The sequence below is a fragment of the Amblyomma americanum genome, chromosome 9 (assembly GCF_052857255.1).
Source record: "Amblyomma americanum isolate KBUSLIRL-KWMA chromosome 9, ASM5285725v1, whole genome shotgun sequence".
Taxonomy (NCBI): Eukaryota; Metazoa; Arthropoda; class Arachnida; order Ixodida; family Ixodidae; genus Amblyomma; species Amblyomma americanum.
In genome coordinates this window covers 82,830,570-82,854,772 of record NC_135505.1, presented here as the reverse complement: position 1 = coordinate 82,854,772, position 24,203 = coordinate 82,830,570, and the positions used below count along the sequence as shown (strand labels likewise).

General features: G+C 41.7%; 1 protein-coding gene across 1 annotated transcript; it reads right to left on the bottom strand.

Moving 5' to 3' along the window:
- Positions 1-3,039: 3,039 nt before the first annotated feature.
- Positions 3,040-23,682, bottom strand: LOC144104942 (actinia tenebrosa protease inhibitors-like). Its single transcript, XM_077638172.1, has 4 exons — positions 23,560-23,682; positions 9,709-9,858; positions 7,513-7,677; positions 3,040-3,199 (listed from the first exon to the last, which is right to left on the bottom strand). The coding sequence occupies exons 1-4, from the start codon at positions 23,678-23,680 to the stop codon at positions 3,192-3,194; spliced, it is 444 nt and encodes a 147-aa protein (XP_077494298.1). The 5' UTR covers positions 23,681-23,682; the 3' UTR covers positions 3,040-3,191.
- Positions 23,683-24,203: the final 521 nt, after the last annotated feature.

Genomic DNA, 24,203 nt, shown 5'->3' with positions numbered 1-24,203 from the left:
GAAGTGTTTGCGTTCTTACGAGGGGTTGCCAGCCCACCAGTTGTGTTATTTTGTATCTCAAGCAGTAGAACTTCGACAATAGACAATGATTCGAATAGGCAGACGGGATGACACGCGTTGCACTGCGAAAGAAAACAGAGTGAATTCTACTATAGTGTTCTGTAAAGGCGATTGCTTGAAGGCGTTTAGCCACCTGCAAGGTATCGCTGATTTTGTGAAACAAGAAGAGCGATTTTTCCCGTTTTTTTTTGCAGTAGGACAAGATAAAAGTTCTGAGAGCACTTAAGTCTGCATGCTTACGTGCAGGAATGCGAAAGCATGGTACTTTCTAGAACACGAGTTTTTTTCCAAGGTACCTGTAGGCATGTTTTTCTTTTTGTAATTTTGTTGATTTCTTTGTTTTGTGTTGTGTTATTTTTTTCTTATAATTTATATTTTTATTTTGTTTTAACTTCTTTTTTTATTTTTACATTTTAGTCTCTTTATTTTACTTTTCTTTTCTTTTTCTCTTTTTATTTCGTTACTATTTACCAATTTATAGCTAACTAAATACTAATCAGCCATTACCTACTAATTGCTAACAGTATATGGGTTATAGCAAGCATGCCATTGATGGCGTAATAATGTGATAGATTTCGCGGACAGACGGACAACGATGAGCCATAAAAGACTTTCGCCATAAATGTTTGCAGTTGCATAAAAGTTACCAGGTTCATTACATATTCAAGACAACGAGAGCTGCGATACTCTCCACAACGCTTATGTCGATGCTCGCGAAAGTATTATGCCAAGAAAATATTACAACGGATCCATTTACCAAGTGTCTGGCGATAAAGTGCGTTCACCGTGCGCTTCACCATGTATAGTGCATTCACTTCAGCAGCGCGGTACCACAGTTATAATTCATATTGTCTGGTATTATTTCATCATAATGATAAAAATGTTAGACGTCCTAGACGGTGTAATAAATCTAAATAAAACACCTGGGAACCTTGTAATTTCACATGGTATTTTCGGTGTCTATGAGTATAAATTTGAATGCATAAATATTTACTTATAGAGGTATATGAATAAGAAGGCTTAAATCTGTAATATTTTAACCTATGGTTTTAATACTCAGACAGGTAAAGAGCAAGCCCATTTAGAGTTTTTGCAAATAGTTAAAGACTAAATACAGTGTGTTTCACATAACACTACACAGTTCTTAAAAATAGGCTTTTAAGGCGAGAGCATTTAATGGCTCATACTCGCGCGTCCAATGTAACGCTGTCTTCCACAAATAACGCGGAAACTAATAGGGATAGCAGGAAACGAATTCTATCATCAGATAGATGGGACAAAATGTAACCCCCTCGCCATGCTTGATCACTGTATAAAGATTAGTTAATTACTTATATCAAACTATAGTGAAACAAAACAAAGAAAACAACCAAATGCGTCGATATAGCGACGGGAGAGGGTGACGTCACACACCGGTCGTCATGGTAACGACGCGCGTGCTGGTGGCGCCACCTGCGCGCCACCACCAGAGAAGCCAGAAGTCAGAGAAGAAAAGAAGAGGAAGACCAGAGAAGCAGACCGCAAGCGCCAACAACGTCGCCTAGAGCAAAAGTGTGGCAAGGTACAGTGCTTGGGAAGTGCCTCTGGCATGGAACCTGCAATGCTAGAATCAAAAGCTTTTGCCTTGCCGCACTTTATATTGGCAAAGTGGACCCATAATTTTTTGAGGTAGAAAAGCGATTTTTTCGATATCGATCACACTACTGTCAATGCATTGTCTGCGGTCTGATGCATAAAAATACAGCTAAGAGGTGCTAACTTGCAGGCTGATTAACTATTATTGAATACTGGCATCTTTAACAAACACTGTTAGGCTCCTAAATTATTAAGAGACGTGAAGCCCACCCTAAGTAATATCAATATAAGTTTTAGAATTTCGAAAGCGTAGTTGCCCTCGGCACTGTGCACCAACATATTTTGCTATTTCGACGGGTTACGTGTACTAGAGAGGTTACTTTGCTTGGTGTCTTCTAGGCCGCGCATGTATTTTTGCAAGATGATGCCAGCTAAATGCTGATTCATGCGGAATGCAATATTGTCGCATCTCTTCGATAGCGCCCTTCGTATTCGACGAGAAACACAAGTCACGAGCTGTTATTCAATACTTCTTGCTATGAGCTTATAAAAATAATGGGCCGGAGTTGCCAAACATTTCTTTGTGCTGCGTAAGCAGACTCGAGTGTAATTAAGTTCTAGACCTCAGCCTGTTTTTTGCCGTTAAACGATCAAAGAAAACAGTGCCAAGCCTCATAACCGGGCATCCACAGAGCACTATCTGCAAATAAGACGTGCTCGTTTTTCTTGCAGTTTTCAAAATTTTTGCAAGAAAACAAACTGCCTTTCGAAACTTTCTAGAAACCGCGTTATCACTACGTGTCAACCAGACATCCTAAACTGGAAATCAAGAAAGAGTACTAGAAGGGAATTTCATCGCAGAGCTCAACAGACAGCCGGCAGTGCTTCTGGTGTATTGTCACAATATGTTGCCGCTCATGTGCAAATCAAGGCAGTATAGAATTTGTCCAGCAGAAAATATTTTTGCCATTAGCCGAGCATATGAAGCGCGTTGTGCATCTTTAAATAATGAGTCCGGTAACTCTTGTGTGGTCATTGTGAGCCTGCACATGTTATGTAGATTTATGCTCATGCAAATGCTTACATGTGCGATCGATATTTTCAGTGCAGCGGAAAATTTTGATATTTATATTATGAACCCGTGCTCGAGTAAATGTTCAGGGATAATAAATGTGTTGACAGCTATCGTATGATATGTACCTATTCCCTGACGCGTAAATTTGACTGTTGTTTTGTTGCTTATTAATATCGGCCCCATAAAGAGGTAATTTGTAATAAATCTCTCCCCTTTCCACAGTGCCTTTGTTTTCGTCCTCCTATACTTGCCGTCCATGTTTGCCGGTGCTACTTGTTATGTGCGAGAGACAGCAATGGTCTATCCTGTATCAAACCAAAAACATGACAGTGATTTTTGAAGTAATTTATTACTTTTTCCCAATCATAAGGAAGATAATGAAGGCAAGGTAGTCAGGTGTCCTCGGATTTTCTCCTTCCTCTACAGCTTTTTTTGACTTTCTTAAAAAAAAAAAATTCCGAGGACGAAAAAAAGTTCTTCATTATTTTCCTGAAAGAAAAAGACACCATCATTATTTTCCATTCAAATACACTCCTTGAAATGAGCTGTGCGGTGAATAAATATTTCATAAAAATCATTTATATCGATTTGTTTGCAAATGAGCTAAGGATTAAGAATTAAAAAAAAATAAGTGCGGTATTATGAAATGAAAATTTCGCCACTTTAGCAGTTGCTCAAACTTGACAGTTTTTAAAATTCTGAGTATTGTACAGAGCGGTGTTCCCCTTCGGCACAGCTGAATATTGTGAAGCATATCTGCACACGAAATGTAGTGCATGTCTGCTGGACTAGTGGGAAGTAATCCGAAGAGTGCACGCCCTCACATAACAGGATTACTAGCACCTAATTTATTATATTCGGAGGATGTATCAGTCCGACTATGAACGCAAGATTCGTTTGTACACATTGCTATGGAGTGCACGGACACTAGAAAACGAGCGCACCGGACGCCCTTGGACTGTCATCGTTTTTCAGATCTCTAGGCCTCACGCCCGCACGTTTTCATAATCCTAACGGCGCGGTCAAACTTCTTCGTCGGTACATCTTTCTACTGGGAGGGGGAGGGGCTAGCCTGGGCGCCGGAGACATGTTATTTCACATTACAAAAACCCTTCGAGAATATTCAGTGCACACCACTCTAGCGATGCTCGAGTACGTCTTCGAGATGATAAGTCATGCAGCCCTGCGAGGCAACAATATGGCGATGACTCCGGGGCAATAGCTTCGTGGCACGTCCAGCAGCGCTGGTTTTTAACCGAACGAGGAATATGTCGCTGGGGTGAAAAGAGGAAATTAGCAGAGCTGTCTTACTGACACCTTGCGCGCCTGCTACGTGCATGAGCCGCAACGAGGTTGCGCTGGGCCTTGAGGTGGGTGAGAAGAAGCCGACGGGCAGTGTTAGATGGTGATGTAGTAGAACGGGGCACGCCTATCTGTGTATCTAGTGGAATCAAGGGCGTTCTGCCGAAATGTCTAAAAGGTTGTCACCTTCGTGGTTTCATGTGTCGCAATGCTGGCGGCGAAAGCTGCAGAAGGGAAACGCGATCTCAGTTCATTTCGGACATAGCTGCGCAGGAAGTATGTCCGTCCGAGTACCGTTAACCAGCTCCACGAGACCATTCCACTGCAGATAATTTTCCGACGTAGTAGAATGTGAATGCCGAAAGCATGGACAGCTAGTTAGAATTCGTAATATGTGAAGGAGCTCCAGAAGGTGGTGAGGAGGTGTCGGGGTATGGAAAGAAAAAAAAAACAAGACGCCGCTCCACAAACAACACTGCATGACGGACGACGTGTCGGGACGGGCAGTGCTTCGACCCACATGAAGAAGTGGAGGATTGCCTGCAAGGGAAGTGGCCTTTGGGGCTCTCATAGGCAGTTTCTTGTATTTGTAGGTCAGGCAAGATTTCACGAGTCCACTGACGCTGCACAACATACTGAGCCACGAAGAACATTCGGTACGTTCGCGTATTAGGTGTCTTTTTAGAAGTAAACATATTTAAGGAGGGCTATTGAATACCTAGATTTGGCTCAATGATTTGGGCCCGAGTTGAATGTCTGCAACTAATTTAGATATTACCCGTTTCCCTCTAAAAAACTTCGTTGCTTAAGAAAACCTCCCCGCCTTTTCCAAAAAGAGAACATTCTGTCGCAGCGGGAAAACCTCTGAAGCAGCGTGCTTCACTGCCATGGCAAGCCACTTCCTCACTGATATACCTCATACAATTTCCTAAACTGATATAGCTTAAATGTAAAAATGCAATATCGAGTCTTAAAGAATGTGCTTTCTAGTCAGAAACTGTCCGCACAGATATTTCGCTTTAGAATCATTTTGTTCGTCTGTTAGTATTGAACACAGATATAATTTTTTCTAGATACGTTTATTCTCGCACAGCTATTTAACAAAAATGTACTCTGTCAAGTAGGGCCTATTTTCGACACAACCATTATATTCTTAAATGCTCCTCCGCTCAAAAAAGTAGCATGATGCAATGGCCTCATACAGGCTTCGTCATAAGAATTTCATATTGCAGCGAATCTTTGCAGTGCTTGTTCATTCTTGAAATCTGCCGCCATGCCACTTTATCGCTTTGTTTGGGACGCAAGACGCGACTAGATTTATCTAGATTGATCGCAGCCAGTCGCAGCTTATTCTGCGTTGTTCCAGACTGTTCTAGTAACTTTTCATGCTTTATCTCGAAAGTTCGCTATCAGCTTTAAATTCAGCACGGCCGCCAGCGGCGGGCATTCTGTTCGACGACCGCCAAGCAGGTTTGTTGCTACACCGCCGCCGAGTGATTCAGTTCATTGTGGGTGCAAGTCAGTCCCAAGTATAGATTTGCTTGGACGCCATCTTCGCTGTCGTTCTGCTCCTCGTATTGCAGTCACCACTTCATGACAATATGATTTGCTTGATGTTATATGACATCTATAAGACAACTGTCGGATTTTGGACCAATGCATGACGTTTGGTTGGTAATTGTTTGACATTTGTAGACACACTATATCATACAACAGATTACAGTCGGGTCACCCTTTCGAATCACCATTGAGAGCGTGTGTGTGTAGGCCGCCGCGGTGGCTGAGTGGTTATTGTGCTCGGCTGCTGGCCCCAAAGACGCGGGTTCGATCCCGGCCGCAGAGGTGGAATTTCGATTCAGGCGAAATTCTAGAGGCCCGTGTTCTGTGCGATGTCAGTGCACGTTAAAGAACCCCAGGTGGTCGAAATTTCCGGAGCCCTTCACTACGGCGTCTCTCATAGCCTGAGTGGCTTTGGGACGTTAAACACTCATAAACCATGAACCGTATTTGTGTGGAGTAAAAATGGGATGTCCTAATTTGAGAAACCATATGTGTTCCTTGTCCCAAGAAAAGCACACTTTGCCAGTTTAAAACTGTTATTCTTAAAAGGAACTCCAAAGCTAGAAGTTTTAGCATATTTTCTGGGAATTTTCTTTAATTACGTCTTCAGGCTGTTGTGCGTTCACCTAGTAAGCTGGCGAAACTTCAAAAATCACCGAATGGACTTAAGCACCTGTTGAAATCTCTGAACTTTGCAGCCTGTCAGTAGCAGTGAAAGATGAAAATCTGCCACCACCTACAGAAAGGATAGCAGTAGATACAGGAGATTTTAGGAAGCGATTTCAAGCAGATGAATGTTCAACACGGTCAGAAAGAGTTTGTATTAATTCCTATATGTATCAATTTTTTTACAGCTATAACCCTGTGGCTTCAAAATTTCTTCAAAAACTAATGAATTGCTTCACCTGAGACACAACTCGATTGCCATTGCGCTTTACACACCGTTATCTGCAGTAAACTGCCAAAATTTGCGCGCCGTGGCGCACATTCTTTTAATTTTTCAAAAGTAGGGCGTATAAAAACATAATGCTTGTTCTTTTCCAAACGAGAGAGCAAAGAGTGACATTTGCATGCTGATTCCACGCTGGTGAAAGCAAGGAAACGAAACTTAAGGCTCAGTTTATGTCCCATAGATATACAAAAAGCATCTCATAACAGATAGGTATGTGTAGTCTAGGAGATAGGTTTGCGGAGCAGCTCAATATTTTCAGAGTACACCCTATTAAGGCAACAAAGGAACACAAAGAAAAAAGATCCTAGACAGAAGATGACTGGTAAGCTTCATATTATTATGTCAGAAAAACTGCCCAGCACTTCTAAACTTCTACGAAGGCGGCAGACGTTGAAGTATTTTAGGAGCCGTGAATTTTGTGGGGCACAAAAAGAATACTACTTCACTTTTTAATGTATGAACACCTATTCAGGCAACCAACACCAGTATGGATGACGCTAAAGAACAGCGGAAGATAAGAATCATGCAACGTTGTTTCATAGGACGCTGTACATAAGAAGAAATTTCAGAGTGCTTTTTAAGACGTCAATGCAAGGGCACTTGGCAATCACAGTTGTGATATGAACACCATATTTACATGCCCTTCTCTACGAAATCACAAACGCTATGTATCTGCATAAGTTCGCTGAAGGCAAGCAATATTACTCAAGAAGAAAAATTCTGTAACACTGAAGGTCATGTTTTACAAAATAGGTGCACCGCTAACAAACAATAAAATCCGTGGAAACAAGAAAAGTAACAATGAATAGCCTGAGCTAGCCAATAATTCACCTGAAGAGACCAAGAGCAAAATAAATTGTTATTTTTCGTGATTTAGTACCGCAAGGCAGCCATAGACATTACAATGTATTTGAAAGCAATGTTTTTTTTTTACTCCGGTTTGTAAACAAGTTAAAGGTAATATCAGAACCAGGTAAAGTTATCTTACCTGCTTTGCACGTGCGCTGGCATTCGCCTAAGGTTGGAAAGTTGTTTCCTCTGTAGCTGCAGCCCATATCTAAGTGGCACTTGCCGGTCATATTATTCAGATAGTATACAGGAAATGCCTTGCCCTGGCATTGAGTAAATGGTCTGGGTGCAGCGCAGACGGCCGCTGAATGTTTGATGGGAAAGAAATTGTGATTGCATTAGACCTCTTTTGTCGCTTTTTCCCCCTTGACACTCAATTTATAACGCCCCAGCGCATTCGCGCAGTTACAAACTATGATCTGCGAAGGCCTTGGTGGTTTACCGCTGCTTATAAGATAAAGGCACCGTTTCAAAACTTCTTTTCAGCCTTTATTGCATCTTTTTCTGAGCACTGTTACCACGCAACTTCACTGGGTGATGCAGCTGCCTGACTTGTCTGCTGCAGCAGTGGCATAGTAAAGTTTTTCAGTGAAATCGAGGTCTTAGTACGAAAAATTTGCAAAGGTGCGTTACCACGAAAATACGCTTTCACTGACATATGCGCATAGAACATATGGCTGCAGAAACTAGTTCAAGCGAGATTTATTGGGTGTGGTCGAGATGGGCATTTTTCACCCGTGACCATCTGCCCAGGATAAACGGCGCACGAGTGCTTGCCATGTGCCTGTACCTGCTTCTTCTTTGAGACTCAAAGATTATGTCGTTAGCGAGAGGATGTTAATGGATATTATTTGGCTGGAATTCCTGCAAATGTGTGCTGACGTCCCGCTTTGAATCGAGATTTCGGAGCAAATGGCATTTTTGGATGAAAATTGAGCCCTCAGCGGTAGCCATCCTATCTGCGCTGCCTGGTGCATTTTTCACTTTTTGGTACCAGGCAAAGATCGATACTACCTTGATTGTTCCACTTTGAATTGTAAAAGTAAGAAGCACGCTGTATTACAATTTTTATAGGAAGCTTTTTTGCAGATATCAGGCTATGATTAGTGTGCCTGAGAACACAAATTGTGTCTTCTCTTGATGCACACTGCGTTTTATAAACCTGACCATCTCCTGCGTCAGGTGCTGCAAAAAAAAATGTGTTTCGTAGCTGACTGTCGCGATATGTGAACTAAACTCATTTAGTCTGCAGAGTGCATCTCTTTACGTGCCAAATGAAAAGAATAGAAGCCAACCGAAGCGGGAGCACAATCCAAAGTTTGAACGGGAAATATCACTTCACCAGTGGAAGGCAGTTTTTATAGTTTTGAATTCTTCTTTGCAATTTGTAACCAAAATAAAGTATGTTTTGTGAAATATTTTTGTATAAACTTTTTGACAAAGTGAAGATACTTCATTTGTTTGTTTTGTTTTGTTGCCACTTCACAACCGGAGTGAGAAATTCTGAGCCCCAGATAAAAATTATTTTCTCGGACTCAGCTCTGTTCTGACCTCAGATTTAGAGCTCGGATGTGTAATATGCGTCGAATGTGCCACATATGCATTACATGTATGTACTGCGGGTAATGCACACCTTCGCTATTAGCGGATAATGCGCTTAGTTTCCGATCATTTACGTCATTTGTAAAATGTGCAATCAAGAACACAAAAATAAAAGTTAGTAAATTCTTCCTAAAAGTTGGAACTGCTAAAACCAATATTAATGTAACGGCTTCAACAAAACCAGCAAAGTTAACAATTGTAAACGCTAAGTTAAATAAAATGCAATAGGCTGAGGAACTAGAATCGTAATTCTAGGCAACTTTTAGAACAGGAAGGAATAACGTCAGGCAAGTGTCATAGCGGTGAGGGAGAATAAAAGGTTTAAATTGTTAGGCTTCAATCAAATGAAATCAAACGTGCTTAATCTTTTTTTGCAGGAAGTGCGTTGCAAATGTTCTGACTACGTGCTTTTGTTGCTACATGCTTTGTTGCCTCATACAGTGTTCTTTATGAAGAATGTGGTTGTGTTCTAGAAGGAGAGCAAACCACTATATTGATGAATTTCCGATCGCGCACACAAATATTGGTGTTGCTTGCTATACAAGCTCATGCAACAAATTGTTGAGCCTCATCTTGTGCACTGTTGACTGTCCCTCCGATTACAACGTATTGTAAGGACATGTAATGAAAGAAAGAATAATAATGCTATAGAAATTTGTGCAAGAATTTCCATGTAAAAGAACAAAGAAAATGTTTAATAGCAAGAGGGAGCGAAACAGAAGAATTCACTCACCACTTCGACAGACTGAATCGCACTGTGTTTTGGTTACAAACGGGCCTCGCCCGCATGTCCAAGAACACTGTCTGGTAGAACGGTCGAATACGTAGCTGCGGTGATAACAATCATTTTGTAGTGCTGGGCGGCTTGATCTGCATCGTGAATCTGTCGATAAAATAGTGCAGAAAATCCATGAGGACACAAACTAAGTAGCCTGACAACATCAACTCCAGGGCTGAGGCCTCTCTCCAACTTGTATACATTTAACCCGATCCTCTCCAGCTGCTGCCATCTTAACCCCGCTAAATTCCTTATCTTATCGGTCACATAACTTTCTGCGACCCCCCGCAACGCTAGCCTTTCCTTGGAATCAAATTCGTTGCTGTTAAGGGCCATCTGTTATCTAGCATTTCATGTCCTGCCAAAGCGCCAATATTAGCCTTATTTTTGACTAGGATGCTATTAACTCACTCTGGTTCCCTGCTTCCCATTAACTATCACCGTAGCATTTTCTCACACCTAATATTTTCATTTCCATAGAACACTTTTCGTGGCCCTCCACGTTTGTGTTCAATAGGTGAGCACCGGTAAGATACAGCTTTTACATTATTTTCCTTTGTGGGATACTGGCTAACGGCCAATCATCATTTTAGAGTTCCTGCGAAAGCCGCTCCACCATGTTATTATTGTTCTGGTTATGTCACTCTCGTAGTCTGGATCTGCGCTGTCTACCTGCAATAAGTAGACGTTTTCCCTTACCACTTCCAGTGAATCACAAGCTGTAGTAAACTGCTGTTCACTCCCTCTCTTGAATATTAGTTTAGTTTTTTGCAAATAAAGTGGGGACCAATCATCCTGCTTTGCCCGTAGAAAATTCATTATACTTTTCAAATCGTACCCTGAGTTTTAAGGAAGCCAATCGCACCCGCGAAATTCAAGTTACTTTAGTATTCTTTTAGGCCCCAGTTGTTCGCAAACGTGGTTTTCAATCGCTCTTGTAAACACGGACAAATACCATTGGAGATATAGTGTCTCCCTAGCTTCTAGCGCACCTAACTGGATTTTTATTGCTGTCCTTATGGAGCACCATGGCTGACACGCAACCGGTAAAGAAGTCTCCCGGTATTTATTTCTTATGCCCTGATTCCAGAATGGCTGCACGAATGCTGAGTTTTCGACTGAGTCAAAAGCTTTCCTGTAATCTATTATATATATATATATATATATATATATATATATATATATATATATATATATATATATATATATATATATATATATATATATATATATATATATATATATATATATATATATATAGAGAGAGAGAGAGAGAGAGAGAGAGAGAGAGAGGGACAGATAGAGAGGTTTGTTAAGTATGGCACCTTCCTCTATAACTTGTTGATGGTGTGAATATGTCTATTATCGACTACCCTTTATGAAAGCCTGGCTGTTCCTTTTCCTGACTGCGGTCTAAGGTTGCCCCAAGTATTAAATATTATCTTAGGTAATAGCTTCTAGCCAACGGACTGTAAGCTCATCGGTCTTTTTTTTTCTTGAAATATTTAACGTACCTTTTCTTGTGGATTGAGATAATGTTACCAAACTTCCAAGATTCCGGCACACTCTTGCATAGTGACAGTGCATTGCAGTTTTTTAGCACAATGTAGCTACTGTCGTTCAAAATCTCTGGTTTTACCTAACCTTGCCACCATTGCTTTCAGGACTTTTTTTACTTCCTCTATTGTTAGAGGCTGTATGCCGAATTTCTCTGCACTAATACTTCACTCAATATAATAAAGCATAGATGTCGGCTACTGCACAGATGTTTGAAATTCCTCGGCAGTTGCCACTTTCTTAACAATATTGTTAACAGCAATGCCGTATTTGTCACTTACTTCCACCCCATTTTTGTCTACGCCCCGTTTCCCTATGAGCACTTATGGCAGCCTCCTTTTTTACAGCGTTATCTTTCGTTTCCATGTTATGCTACTGTATGTATGTCACCTTGCGCTTAGTGATTAACTTTGAGAGTTATTCCAGTTCTCTTCTGTCTGTGGTGTTAGAGGCTTTCATTCTTTGGCGTTTCTTAATTTGCTATTTAATCACCTGAAAGAGCTTACGGGTGTCCTGTCTAGTTGTACTAACATCCAATTCTATTGCGTACTCCGTAATGATATCTGTGAAAGCTTCGCGTTAGAACTGCCTAATTGAAAAGCCAGCCAAACTTTTAACCATCTCGCGCGATCGTCGAATTCACTGGGTGCCATTACCTTATGAAGCTCGGTCCCGCGATATGTTCCAACACCGAGAGCATGCTTAAAAGTCAGTGCAGCTCGGAACATCCTTTGTTCGGCCGTTCTTTTTCTGCACCCCAGCTCATGGAAGAAATTTTTGAACAAGTGGATAGCGTTCGCATGTGTTTCAAACCAGTATACGTCGATTAAGAATAGGTGGAATAGTTCTGTCTCTATTTCATGTACCGAAGGTACTGCAGAAACCGATCGAGGAATAAAATATAAAAATATGTCAAGCCTGTCTCAACATGAGGTTACACATAGTATGAGTCTTTCGTTTCTTACATCCTGTTACATCAAGATGTTATTTCCGTTCCTGGCTGCAGTTCCTCCGCATGGCTGGAAGACGGGAAGGGGCGATGTCTAGCCTTGAACATAAAAGAGCCGCTCTACAAGCGCGTGCATTTCAGGGTTCACAACAGCCTTCAAAATTGCACCCCGTCTGTCACGAGCGCCATAACTTAGAGGAATGCCATCGAGCAGTGCATCGCCACAAGATCTAGTATCAGATGTACCATTATCAGATGTCAATGCAGCGGATAGGGTTGAGAGCAGTTATTTATACATAGTAATCAACCTCTCAGGTGAGAAGGTAAGAAGCGAGAGATTCAGTCTTTAGGTTACATGGTGTTTAAGCAAGCCTCATTTCATCTTCCGTTTTACCAGATGTAAACCCTCCACACGTAAAACTGAAACAAAGTCGTTCCAGCAATTGGCGGATAGGGCCGACTTGGTCCACACACGAGTTCGCGTGAAACCTACTTCTAAGAGGTGGCATCAGGAAAAACGAATCACCTAGCATATCCTGTTGTCAACTGAGCGCGGTCTGTGAGCATACGGGCAGCGAGGACCATGTCGAATGCTGATTGCGTTATAAGGCTTTGGCGCGTGCACTATTCGGCAGTCAAAAGACGGGGCAGGTTTCATTGTTTGCTCGTTAATACACTTTGTGTGAGGGCCACTGGCCGATTTTTGTCGTTCCATATTTGGTAGTGCATACAGCTGTCTATCCGCACGAGCCGTTTTCGAAGTTACCTATTCGACCGGATCTTCAATGAGCACGGGAGGACTGCTCAAGACACCGATTCAATATAGCGCTCCATCAATACGTTTTTGCTCGGGTCGCTTTTTCAGAAAGCAGCGTTTGACGAGGACTCATCCATCTGCGCCTTTCCCTGTACGATGCTTGCTCTCTGTGAACTACTATCAGGTATTTTCATTTCCTGGACCACTTCCTTTGGCCCTACTTCCCCATTACCGTCCATCAACTCCAGCTAACGCATTCTTCACAGGCACTTATTGAAGCAACCACCCAGTCTTAGTGATTTTCTCTCGAACACTGCCAAATGCAGCGCCTTAAACCAAAGATTTCAAATCATGCAGGTGTGTCCACAACCTTAAATCTATGGAAGGAAATGCAATAGTTATATGCTTGTGCTCGTATGCTCAAGACCTAATTCCGACGTAATAAACTTGTGGATTTCAGGACTTTTCTCTATTTGATCAGTAACGGATTATAGCTCTCATTTTTCTTCAAAACTCGAAGAAAATTCACTCAAACCTTCACTGAGCCTGAGGTTTAATATGAAACCTAAGCGGATTCTAAACACAAAGAGAAGCTTTTTGTTTTGCATAAAGTTCAGCAGCATACATTAGGCCCGAGTGGAATTCGAAAAATTTCCGACGAAACCTCCGTTTGATGATACTTTACACCAGTCGGCCACCGCTAGAGCGTCTCGCGGTTTGTGTCTAAAGTGGTGCGCTTTCGCGTTGGGCGTATCATGCCGTAATATTTATCATTTTTATAAGTTTGGTATGCGCCAAAAATGCTTACGAGTGTAACTGTAGAGTGACATTCGTTACAGCACATCAAAAAGCGAGAGACCTTACAAGTGTAGGTTGAGACAAGATGTGCTGGTCACAAAAGCGCCGGGGCTGAATTTAGTGAGATTTAAAGCAACTGTAGCAATTCGTATGAGCAGTACCGGACACATGACTCAAATTAGGAGACCCGTCAGCACGAGCACAGCGGCTGCAGTGTTGCGACTACATTTATTGCATTTATAGCAGCGCTTCCAGGTGTCACCTCTTTTCTGCCATGTGGAAGGCGCTGGTCGCGATGATCACTACGCACAAAAATGGCAAAGAAACCCGAGCGTTCAAGATCGACGTTAGGGATCTAATTAGTAGAGTGTTCCTACCACCCTCCATGAGCCGTTATAGAGAGCGACGCACCTTTTTTGCAGTACGTTTTATGCTTGCATTAGTTTCCTTTACGAGGAGGGTGTAGTTGATGTTCTGATGACTTAGAAACAAACTTTGGCTTTCGTGAGTCCACAAATCTCTGCCACAGCTAGAAAACGCACTTAATGAGCCTGCTGAAGAAATAATGCAATTTTTGAATATCTTAAGACAAGTATGGTGGCAGATCATAGGATGCAAGATGTCTCATTGTATTAGTTGGCCAAGTGAAGTATACAAAAAGTACTAAATCGTGACTGGCATCAGCGACACACGTAATTTGGCGGACATTTTTCGAGTAGTTATCACTGGTACTCATAAAAGTTCAGTACAAAAAAAAGGAACTGTCCGCAGCGGTGGCCTAGTGGTTTGAGCTTCCACCTCGCATGCTGGAGATGCGGGATTCGATCACTAGTGCCGCCGGGTACCCACCAGTGATACAATGGGTACAAGGTTTCCACTGCCTGGGGCTCGGCTTCTTTAGGGTAAAATGCTTGGGAAATGGGTCTTTGACCCCACCTCGCGCAATGAAAACTGTCTTCTGTCATGGCGCTCTTTGGCCAAAGCTGCCCTTGCGCGATAAAAATTGAAAGTCAACATAAAAAAAAATAACTCTAAGCTGAAAGCAGCCATGGCTGATGGAAGTTGAGGATATATGTGGGCAAAACAACCTATTATTTTACTGCTTTCCTGATTGTCAAGGACTTTCCAGAAGTGGGAATAAGAACCTGCAAACATGATAAAATATCTAGAAGTTCATTGCGCTCGCTCAATTCCATATGCTGCTGTTTAGTTCATTTTAAGCTAAGAAATGCTGGTTGCCCTCACTAGGCTTCCTAGCTCGTAAAATGAAAATAAGCTGTTATCAATCCGCAGGTAGCCTTTTTTTCCCTGCTACAAGGATCGCAGGGAAGATCTTCGTCTTCGAAACGGAGTTCTCACTGGTTAGGCTGCGACATGAGCTGCTCATATGTATCAAATGCTAGATATATGAGTCTGAAATGCAGCGCATACAGAAAATGAACCCACCTTTTTAACATTTCTCTTATCATTAAGAAGAGTTGAACCTCATAGAATGGTTTAGTCGAGCAGGTTGGCCGCACGTCAAAGGACTTCACGGCGGCATATATGAACTCTTCCCACAAATGTTGGGATAGCTCTTTTGGAAGCGGCCTTCGCTTTGACCGCAACCTTGGAAGAGTCAACGAAGGCAACGTTCGAGTATCTGATGTATTGACGAAGAGCAAGGCTTCCTGATGAGGTCTGAGTATTGAACCGCTACCCACACGAGGACATAGTTACTAGCGCGGCATTGTGGTGAGCCTGCCCGATGCCCTTCTCCGGGAGCGACTTAGCTCCTAAGGAAGTGCATCTTCAGAGAAAAGCCTTCGATGTTGTTGACCTCGTAGTCCTACTCCGACGTAGAAGCCAATTTATTTCAGCTAAATATTTACTAGCGAGGTACATGCTCCCCTCCTGACCTACCAAGCAGTGAGGACTGTAAAATTTCAGCTCTAGAAAATTTTTGGCAGCCACAAAGCACGCGAAAACACGCTAGAGAAAACACGCTAGACCATTCTTAGTTCGCGTCTTCATGTTTAATTCGTACCTGAGACGCCAACCAGATTGACATATTGCGGAAATTCACGATGGTCGCGTGCAACAAAGATGGTGGCGCGAAACCGAGTTTTGAGGAATATTGCTGAGTTTAGAAAATTATCATATTTAGGCACAATATGTAAAAGCCACAAAAATCCTTCCGGCTGGCTTGTCTTACCCCTTACGGGAAAAAATCACAGATATTTTTCTCCCCTCACTAACTACAGTCGAATACCTTTAGTTGCTGTGGCAGAACAATGGAGTGATCCAAATGAAATATTATTATATGTGCTGTAGAAATGAGAATAACCTCTGGAAAGGAGTTTCCATTGAAAAACTGTGCCGATTGCCCTGCTGTTTTTAATTAACCTAATTTGTAATCCGCCATTCACGCTCGTTAGTACTGGAGTTCATTGGCTGATTATTCCTGTAAATGTTCCCCAGTCCTAGTGATTATTCTGGTAATACAAAATCCATTAAAAATGCAGTGTACAGACAAATTATATGCATCCAGATGACGCCACATGTAGGTAAATTTTCACGTCACTTTAATATAGAACTCTTTCTGAAGAACAGGAAATCGAAACGGCTGTTCCACTCCTAAACTCCAGAAGGAAGAGCCATGGGAATAATTAACACCAAATACGCAAAATTCGTGTCGCAAACTACTTCAACCAAGAGTATAATCCAGTCTTAGATTCCACAAAAGCATTTATTTTGTATCCATTGCATGATTCCTGCTACTCTTATTAAAAACTTTGTTCCTGTTGCAATACTTTGCCCCCATTTTAAATATTGCTTCCATAGCATAGTGTACATTCAAGAATTGCTAATAAGTGTTTCACAGTATTTCGCAGACATTTGTACTGAATGAGGGCGTCACAATGTTGATGATCATCACTCGCTTAAATACACAGAATGTTTTTGTTCTTTCTGTGTGTGTTGTTCCTGTTAACAGCTGCTACACGAGTTAACGAATTACGTTCAGGCTAGCCAAGTGATCAGTTTCGAGACCTTCTGAAAGGAGTTTTAAATCTCTTTTCGTTTGCAGTATATTATTCGTTTATTCTCTGAGAATTGCGTCATACTAAGTGAGAGGGGACTGATGGTGTAAAACAGATAACGCAAAAGATGGCAAGGTAAACGATTGAACATAGTTCCGCGGGTGCTCTGAGCCATTGGTATTGCTAGCGTTCCTCTTCCGTACCTTCCCTTCAACCTTTCCCTGCCACGTAAAAAAGTCAGTGAATGTGCGGCATCTTGATCAACATGCCAGCATGTGGGTTAGCAGAAGAATTCGTTTTTGTTTCAGGTAACTTTTTCGTCTTTCTTCGCTGAAAGTAGCAAACGGTTTTCACTCCTCTGTCATGCCGGCTTGCATATCAACTCTTATTAGTGCTGCTTCATGCGACGAGAGGTCAGCATCTTTGATAAGGCTCCAGCTCTTTTCAGCCTTATCCGAATATGCTTCAAAGTATGACAAAGTTTCTGCACTCAAGAACTGAAGGAGTGCTGGGAACGCCTTGCGATGGAGTATACGCTTGTCCTATATTCCACTACTTTTTCCAAAGTCACCGCAAATTTTTGAAGACTATGGCCTCTGCAGGAGTAGATGTAGTCCTGTATGACGATACTACCGTAAAAAAACAGCTCTGCAGCGAGGAATCGAACCGCAGAAAATTGCGTTGCTAGCCTGGGTGCGCTTCCTTTTCACTGTTTTGAACACATATAAATGCTTTTATTATTAGTTGCACGGCGCTTTTTGTGTACGTTTCCTGAACGTCTGTCGTTTAACTTCACAGATCGCTGCTGCCTTATGTGGCACAGCTCAGTAAACGATGAAGCAGCCCAGACAGCACCTGTGCCCCTCGGATCATCTTAGCTCAGAAGCAGCTTCATGGTGCACTCTATGTTGAAGACTCGCCCTTCGTGAACGAGCTAACAACTGTCCTTTTCGGTTATTAGTTGCATTAAAATGATCTGCAGCTTCAAGTGAGCGCTCGTCGAGCATTTGCATCGTATCAGCATTGCAACAGGAAGTATTGAAAGTGATGTTTCACGGCGAATCGGGAAGTTTTACATGATCTGACAGAAGTGCTTTCCTCAAGCTGAAGCATCGCTCGTGCTACCGAAGCGTTTTTCCTTGGAAGGTCGCTGTTTTGAAACAGATGCACGAGAATGTGAATGGCTGCTCCGGAGGGCATGAAATACTAAGCGACAGCCCTATGTTTCAGATAAAGTGGAACAGTTGCAATGCAGTCACTTTCATAGGCATCTACGTAAAAGCATGCTTTCGCTGAATGGTACCTAACCAGAACCTTTGCTCAAGCATATCTTTTTTTTTCTGCTGCTCGAGCAACACGAGAATGAAACAATCTAAACATAGATAATACTAACAGCTCATCATTAGATGCATTTAGTGCCCTGGTTAGAGATCACCTCTTTGTTTCACAGATGTTATTTTCATTTTCCCACTTTCCTATTCTGCCCTGTTTATTTTTACCGTTTTTTGTGCCTAGACTGAAATTACATCGCTAACTACAGCCGATTTTCCTTTTTTTTTGCTTGTCACAATGTTTGCAGCCTATTATTTGTACCTCAACTTGAATACTAACCGATTTTGTAACATTTTGTACAATATGTTATTGTTCAAGTTGTTTTGCTTACCAATATGTGCACTACACCTGGTTGTATTATTTACCGCCCTTCCTGTTACAGTCCCTGATCGGACTTACAGTATCAATAAAAAATGGAGAACTCTTTATTTACGTTGAGCGGAATCTGGGGCGGACCTAGTTTGCAGGAGATACCGGTCGCAGGTGATTATAATAGTATGCTGAATTTCAAAAGCGAAAAAAAAACACACACCCCAACTCCTTCTGGCTGCAGATAGAGTGCAGTGGCAGGTGTACTATTTGCTGAAGGAGGCGTTTCACTCTAGGCGCTTTGGAGGAGTAGAATGCTGCTATAGAGAGTACAGTAGTCAGCATACCCTATCATAGAGAGTACCAGTTCTTGGAGTGAACATATGACGAGTTTCTTGCGGCTGAAACTAAAGCATGTTAACCTGCTAGCATCTGGAGTTAGAAACAGAAGATAGAGCTGCGTTTCGGTTTCTTTGAGCATGAACAACAATACATAAGACCGCTTTGCGGAATAATACCCAATTGAATATTTCCAGTTAATTTCCTTTCCAAGCGCATATATGACTCGAACGGTCTGTCGCATTTATATGTCTCTGCGCCTGCTTTGCCCTTTTTCATTCTGTCAGGACCACGTAGATGTAGCGCGCGCCAATTTCTTCAAAGTGCTTCGCTTGAGTTTTTATTCGAGCAAGATTTTAAGAGAATGTAATTTTTCGGGACAACACTATGTGCAGTCACGCTAATAAAGAAACTCTATCGAGGCTAAGCCAACTTAAAAATGCTAAAAAACGTTTTTTGCTGTATCGCTTACTCGAACCACGATGCGAAAAACGAAATTTTAAAACTCTCTCCGGCTTTGCATGGCACAGCCTTAAGTTCCACATAATATTGTTGGTCGCTGAAGCTGATAATAAGCCGATCGTTTGTTATTTTCGTTCACTAAGCTATACTAAGAACTTTATCATAGGCACAACGCACATCTCGCAACAAAGTGTACTGCACTGAACACGTCGACATGGCTTATTTCGTTTGCAAGACAAAAAAGTCTGTGCATTAAAAAGGAAATAGCTGGCAAAAGAGACTTCACTGCAGGGATTGCTTATCATCGTGGTGGGTGGAACAGCGCGAACAGAGCAGAGACGAGAAGAGAAAGACACAGACAAGCACTTGTTTATGTCTTTCTCTTCACGTCTCTCGTCTCTTCGCGCTGATCCACCCACCATGAACTGCTACCAACTCGTCCAAATTTCCATCCTTCTTCAGAAATTGCTTGCCTGAATCCTCCCTACACGGGAAGAGGTACACACTCTCTACTTTTTTACAGATTTTTCAAAATCCTTCAAGAGCAATTCCTTAGCAAGTATAAACACCAACTACTCTGTATGTCATCATTATCAGCCTTAATACACCTATTGCAGGGCAAGTGCCAATCCTATATCGCTTCAATTGACATTTTCCTGTGAGAGAAGTGGCCATCGTGTTTCCGCGGACTTAATCTTATCCATCCACCAAACTTCCTGCAACGCCTTGCTAGGCTTGCCTTCATTCCAGGTCTAGCCCGTTACCCTTAACAACGATCGGTTATCTTGCCTTCGCACTACATGCTCTGGCTAAACCCATTTCTTCCTCTTGACTTTGATTAGAATATCATTAACCCGCGTTTCTTCTGTAACCCACTGTACCCTCGTTCTGTCTGTTAATGTAGCACTTATCAATTTCAATGAAGTTTAATCCTAACTTTCCAGCAGTGAACGGTAATCTCGCAGCTTTCATTACGGAGTGCGCAGTAGAAGGAGGCGGTGGTAGGATGTTTCGACAGGATACCCGCAACTTTCTCGGAAAAGAAATGATCCATGAAGAAACGCCAGTGCTTCAAAGCATCTTACCCCACAGACAAAATAGAACTGCCAGAGTTATAGAAGTTAATCAATATGCGCTTGGTCAGCCACATTAGGAAGTTTGATATGTAGAGAATTGAGCATGGTTTAAAGAACCGAAGTATCCTAAAATCAGTGAAGAGCAAACTAGGCATATTGAAAATTAGATGTATGGTGAAAATCATTAGCAATATGGATAAGGGAGTTAAATCATCCCAAAAATTTTACACACAATATATGAAGTAGCTTATGTAATCAGGACATTAATGCAAGAGGCAGCAGAGCACAATAATAAGACTTCCCGCTAGTAAAGAAAAAGGAGATAAATGAAGCCTTAGAAGCAATGCAAAGGACAAAAACAGCTTTTAAGACTTTGGAAGCAGCAGATCTACTGAAGCACGTTGGGGAGATTGTGCTGGGAAAACTTATGGCCTCAACTGTACCAGAAGCTTATAAGAACGCAAACATCATCTTAACCTATAAGAAGAGGGATGTCACGGAGACGAAAATGCACTGACCGATCACCTTACTGTCCACTGCCTGCAAGGTTCGTGGTAATGTATTTGCTAATTCATTGAGGGCAACCTTAGGCTTCAACCACGCAAATCATCAGACAGACGTTTGTGAAGGATTCTCGACAACAAACCATTATCGCACTATCAGTCATATGATATAGACATCTGCAGAATATAACCAACCCCTATATATGGCATTAGAACCCTCAGCAGCCATGCAGGCATTACAGAATTGAGGTGCAGAAGAATCCTTTGTAAAAATACTTGAAGGTATCTGAAACGGCCGCATAAAAAATGTTGTCCTCAATAAATAAGCAATAAAATCTGAATAATCTGAATGGAGACACGATCTTGCACTTACTATTACATGCCTGTTCTCAGGAGGTAAGTCTGAATTGTGAACTGTTCGGGGTAAGAGTTGATCGAGAATAGCCTAATAATCTCAGATTCTCGTAGGAAGTTGCCTAGCTAAGTATGTCAGAAGATGACTTGCAACGCTTTACTAACGCCTTATATTCGCAGAGCAGAAACGCTGCCCAAAAATTTATATGCACAAAACGAAGTAATATGCTGAACAGCCTCAGAAGGAAACAGCAGTTTTCAGTTCGCAGCGAGGTGCTGGAGGTTTTACTTATTAGTTTTGCTTTCAGTGCAAAAGCATAAGCCAAGGAGGTCTATGCAAAATCCGTTACAAAACATCCCACTACGGCCTGCACTTCTAAAGAAACAAAAAAATTCAAGCATCTGACGCCGGCTGCTTATAACAAAAGAAATGCACAAAATAGAATGAAAAACAGCTTTACATAAAAATATTATTCATAAAATAAAATCATTTTCGCGCACGGTGTTGCAGTGCGCTCAAAACACACGAAACAGTAGGCACTGTTAAAAGACTATTATGTTATGCACGACTCCTTTGCACATACAGTCACCCTGAGTCTCCAACACCTCGATGGGTAGCTTGGGGTAAGTATTTAAAACTCGGGGTATTGTGGCGTCAGCTTTTGGTAGCCATAACTTGTATGGGACTCAGAAGAGTGGAAGGAAGTAGATCAGGAGTTATAAACTCTTCATTTGTCAAGATAGGTGTTCTGGTAATTTTTTGTGTTCTTTTTTTATTTCTATAACAAGCTTTTTGTGATGAACTTCTTTCAATTCTAAGCTACTTGTGTTTTCTAAAAGTGCTTCTTTATCTTCACTTAGCGTAAAATTGAAAAGTGCACAAATAGCTCTTTAGGGAATCAATCTACATAGGGCAGGTAGTCATCGCAGATTTAGACCACGAGAGGGAAATAAGTATAAGAATAAAAATGGGTTGCAGGGCAATTGGCAGGCCCTCTTAGTTGAATATAGTAAATTTACAAATAAACCAAAAGAAAAAGTATACATTAGCTCTATCTCCGGTATTCACGTATCAGGGAGAAATGTGAAGGCTAACCAAAAACGTTCATATTCATAATTGCAAATAAAAAGCTTGCATACAGCAAGTAGTTTTATATAGCGCCAATTCGTTGCTCTAAACGTTTTCGTACTCTCAGTGCAGGTGTACAAAACTTGCTCGAAAATTTCGAGTCCAGATCTCGCCTCAAAAGATTGTCTTCTTTCGGAAAGAATGCATATTTCCGCCAAAAAGATCAGATATGTTCCTTTAAAGTTAGTTTTTTATAGTAAGCCTTCTTATTTCATCTGCACTCCGTGCTGCCGTGGCGTGTATTGTGGTTTTGCGCCTCCAATTGTGTTTCAGCTTTCAAACTGGTCTGCAGCCTGTACCAAATAGTTTTTGCGCCCTCCTGTTTTACAACCTCCTGGACTGACGGTATCTTGCACAAGATACAAAAGGGGTGTGAGCGGTGATCATCAACCTCATTAAGACACAAATTGAAACTCAGTGCAGCAAAAATAACACGCTGGAAAATCACATGCCCCACTTCCGGTTTCGTGACACGTATGAACCGTTAGACGCCCAAAAAGCAAACGCCCTCTTAACGAATGTAGCGCGTGACTCTACATTTTTTTTAGACCATCTGCTATGCGGTATAGATGTTAAGATGTCCTGAAAGTGTTCGGTGCATATGATGTTGAAGAAATAGGGATTTAAATGCCTAAAGCCGCTTGCGGGCCAACAGAAACTGTGCGCTTAAATTCTTGTAGAATATAATAATTTAGAACATCGGAGTGTATATGAATTCACTTTTACATTTTTTGAAAACAAGAAAATATGGTTGCAAGAACGTTTATTACGCGCAAAATGTAGCACTCGAAAATAACTCAGAACATAGACATGAGCAGTACAAACACGAATCAAGTTAGAAAAGTTCTGCACATTCGAGCGCTCATAACGGAGCGCAAAAGACATTTGTGTAGATAACTTTTGTAAACGGCGCTCACTAAACCGAAAACAAAGGGTTTTTACTGTTCTCATTCACGCCTGTTGCATAATAGAACCGCAAGAAACACATTTTTTAGATATAAGGATAAAGCAATGTAACCTAAATTATGCTTCGTTCTAGAATTTCCAACTGCGAATTGTAAAAGTAGGGACTCCGACTGACCGCAGGGCGCCCATTTTTTTTTTTCATAAAGCACTTGCGTAGTGCCCCAAAATATGTCGGACCATGCAAACTTCTGCGAGTCTGGAATATAGATAAACAAGCAGAAAAGAAGCACGAAGGGTACAAAAAAGATGATTTACCGTATGGTGTTGGCCTCCGGGCGCTGCATAGGGCCAATAGACCAAGCAACAGAAACGGCTTCCAGATGGCCATGATCGAACCTGTGTTTTGCCCTGTCCGCACTGGAACATTTATAATCATCTAGGCGTATTGTTTCTCTGGACAGAAGCTTGGAGGAGTAAAAAGCGGGCAAAGAAAAAGATATATATTGTGTTTATTGCAATGAAAGGTTGGCAGAAGAACGGCATATGTATTGCAAAGATTCTGCGAATTATGTCATAGCTGCGTCGGTGATTTCATCACCTTTGTGCGCTCACCCAGCTCATTGTCCAATGATATAATCTTTTCCTGGAATCATAAGAATCGGAGCACTGTTACTGGTCGCCAATAATGCAACAATGTTCCATGCAATACCAGAAATGCGTTCATGCTGCCGCAATAACTTTCCGCCTGGAGCTTTGTCATGATGATGACTCCGACTTTTCTGCTGTGCTTAATCACAGCGTGAGAGTATAAAATATTTTAACTTAATTTTGTGATAAGAAAAGCAAGAAGATAAGGTGGTTTCCAATTTCTATGCTCTTCGCTAAGCAATCTCTCACCAATCATTCAACCATAACAGTCGAGCAAAATGAGCCTCCCGGACCACAAGTGAAACGCTGAT

Bases quoted from the DNA above. Each gene is read 5' to 3' on its own strand.
- LOC144104942 (XM_077638172.1), bottom strand. From the start codon at position 23,680: ATGATTATAAATGTTCCAGTGCGGACAGGGCAAAACACAGGTTCGATC. The intron at 9,859-23,559 runs GTAAATCATCTT...TTTTATCGACAG, and splicing joins CCGGAGGCCAACACCATACG to ATTCACGATGCAGATCAAGC. The intron at 7,678-9,708 runs GTGAGTGAATTC...TCAAACATTCAG, and splicing joins CGATTCAGTCTGTCGAAGTG to CGGCCGTCTGCGCTGCACCC.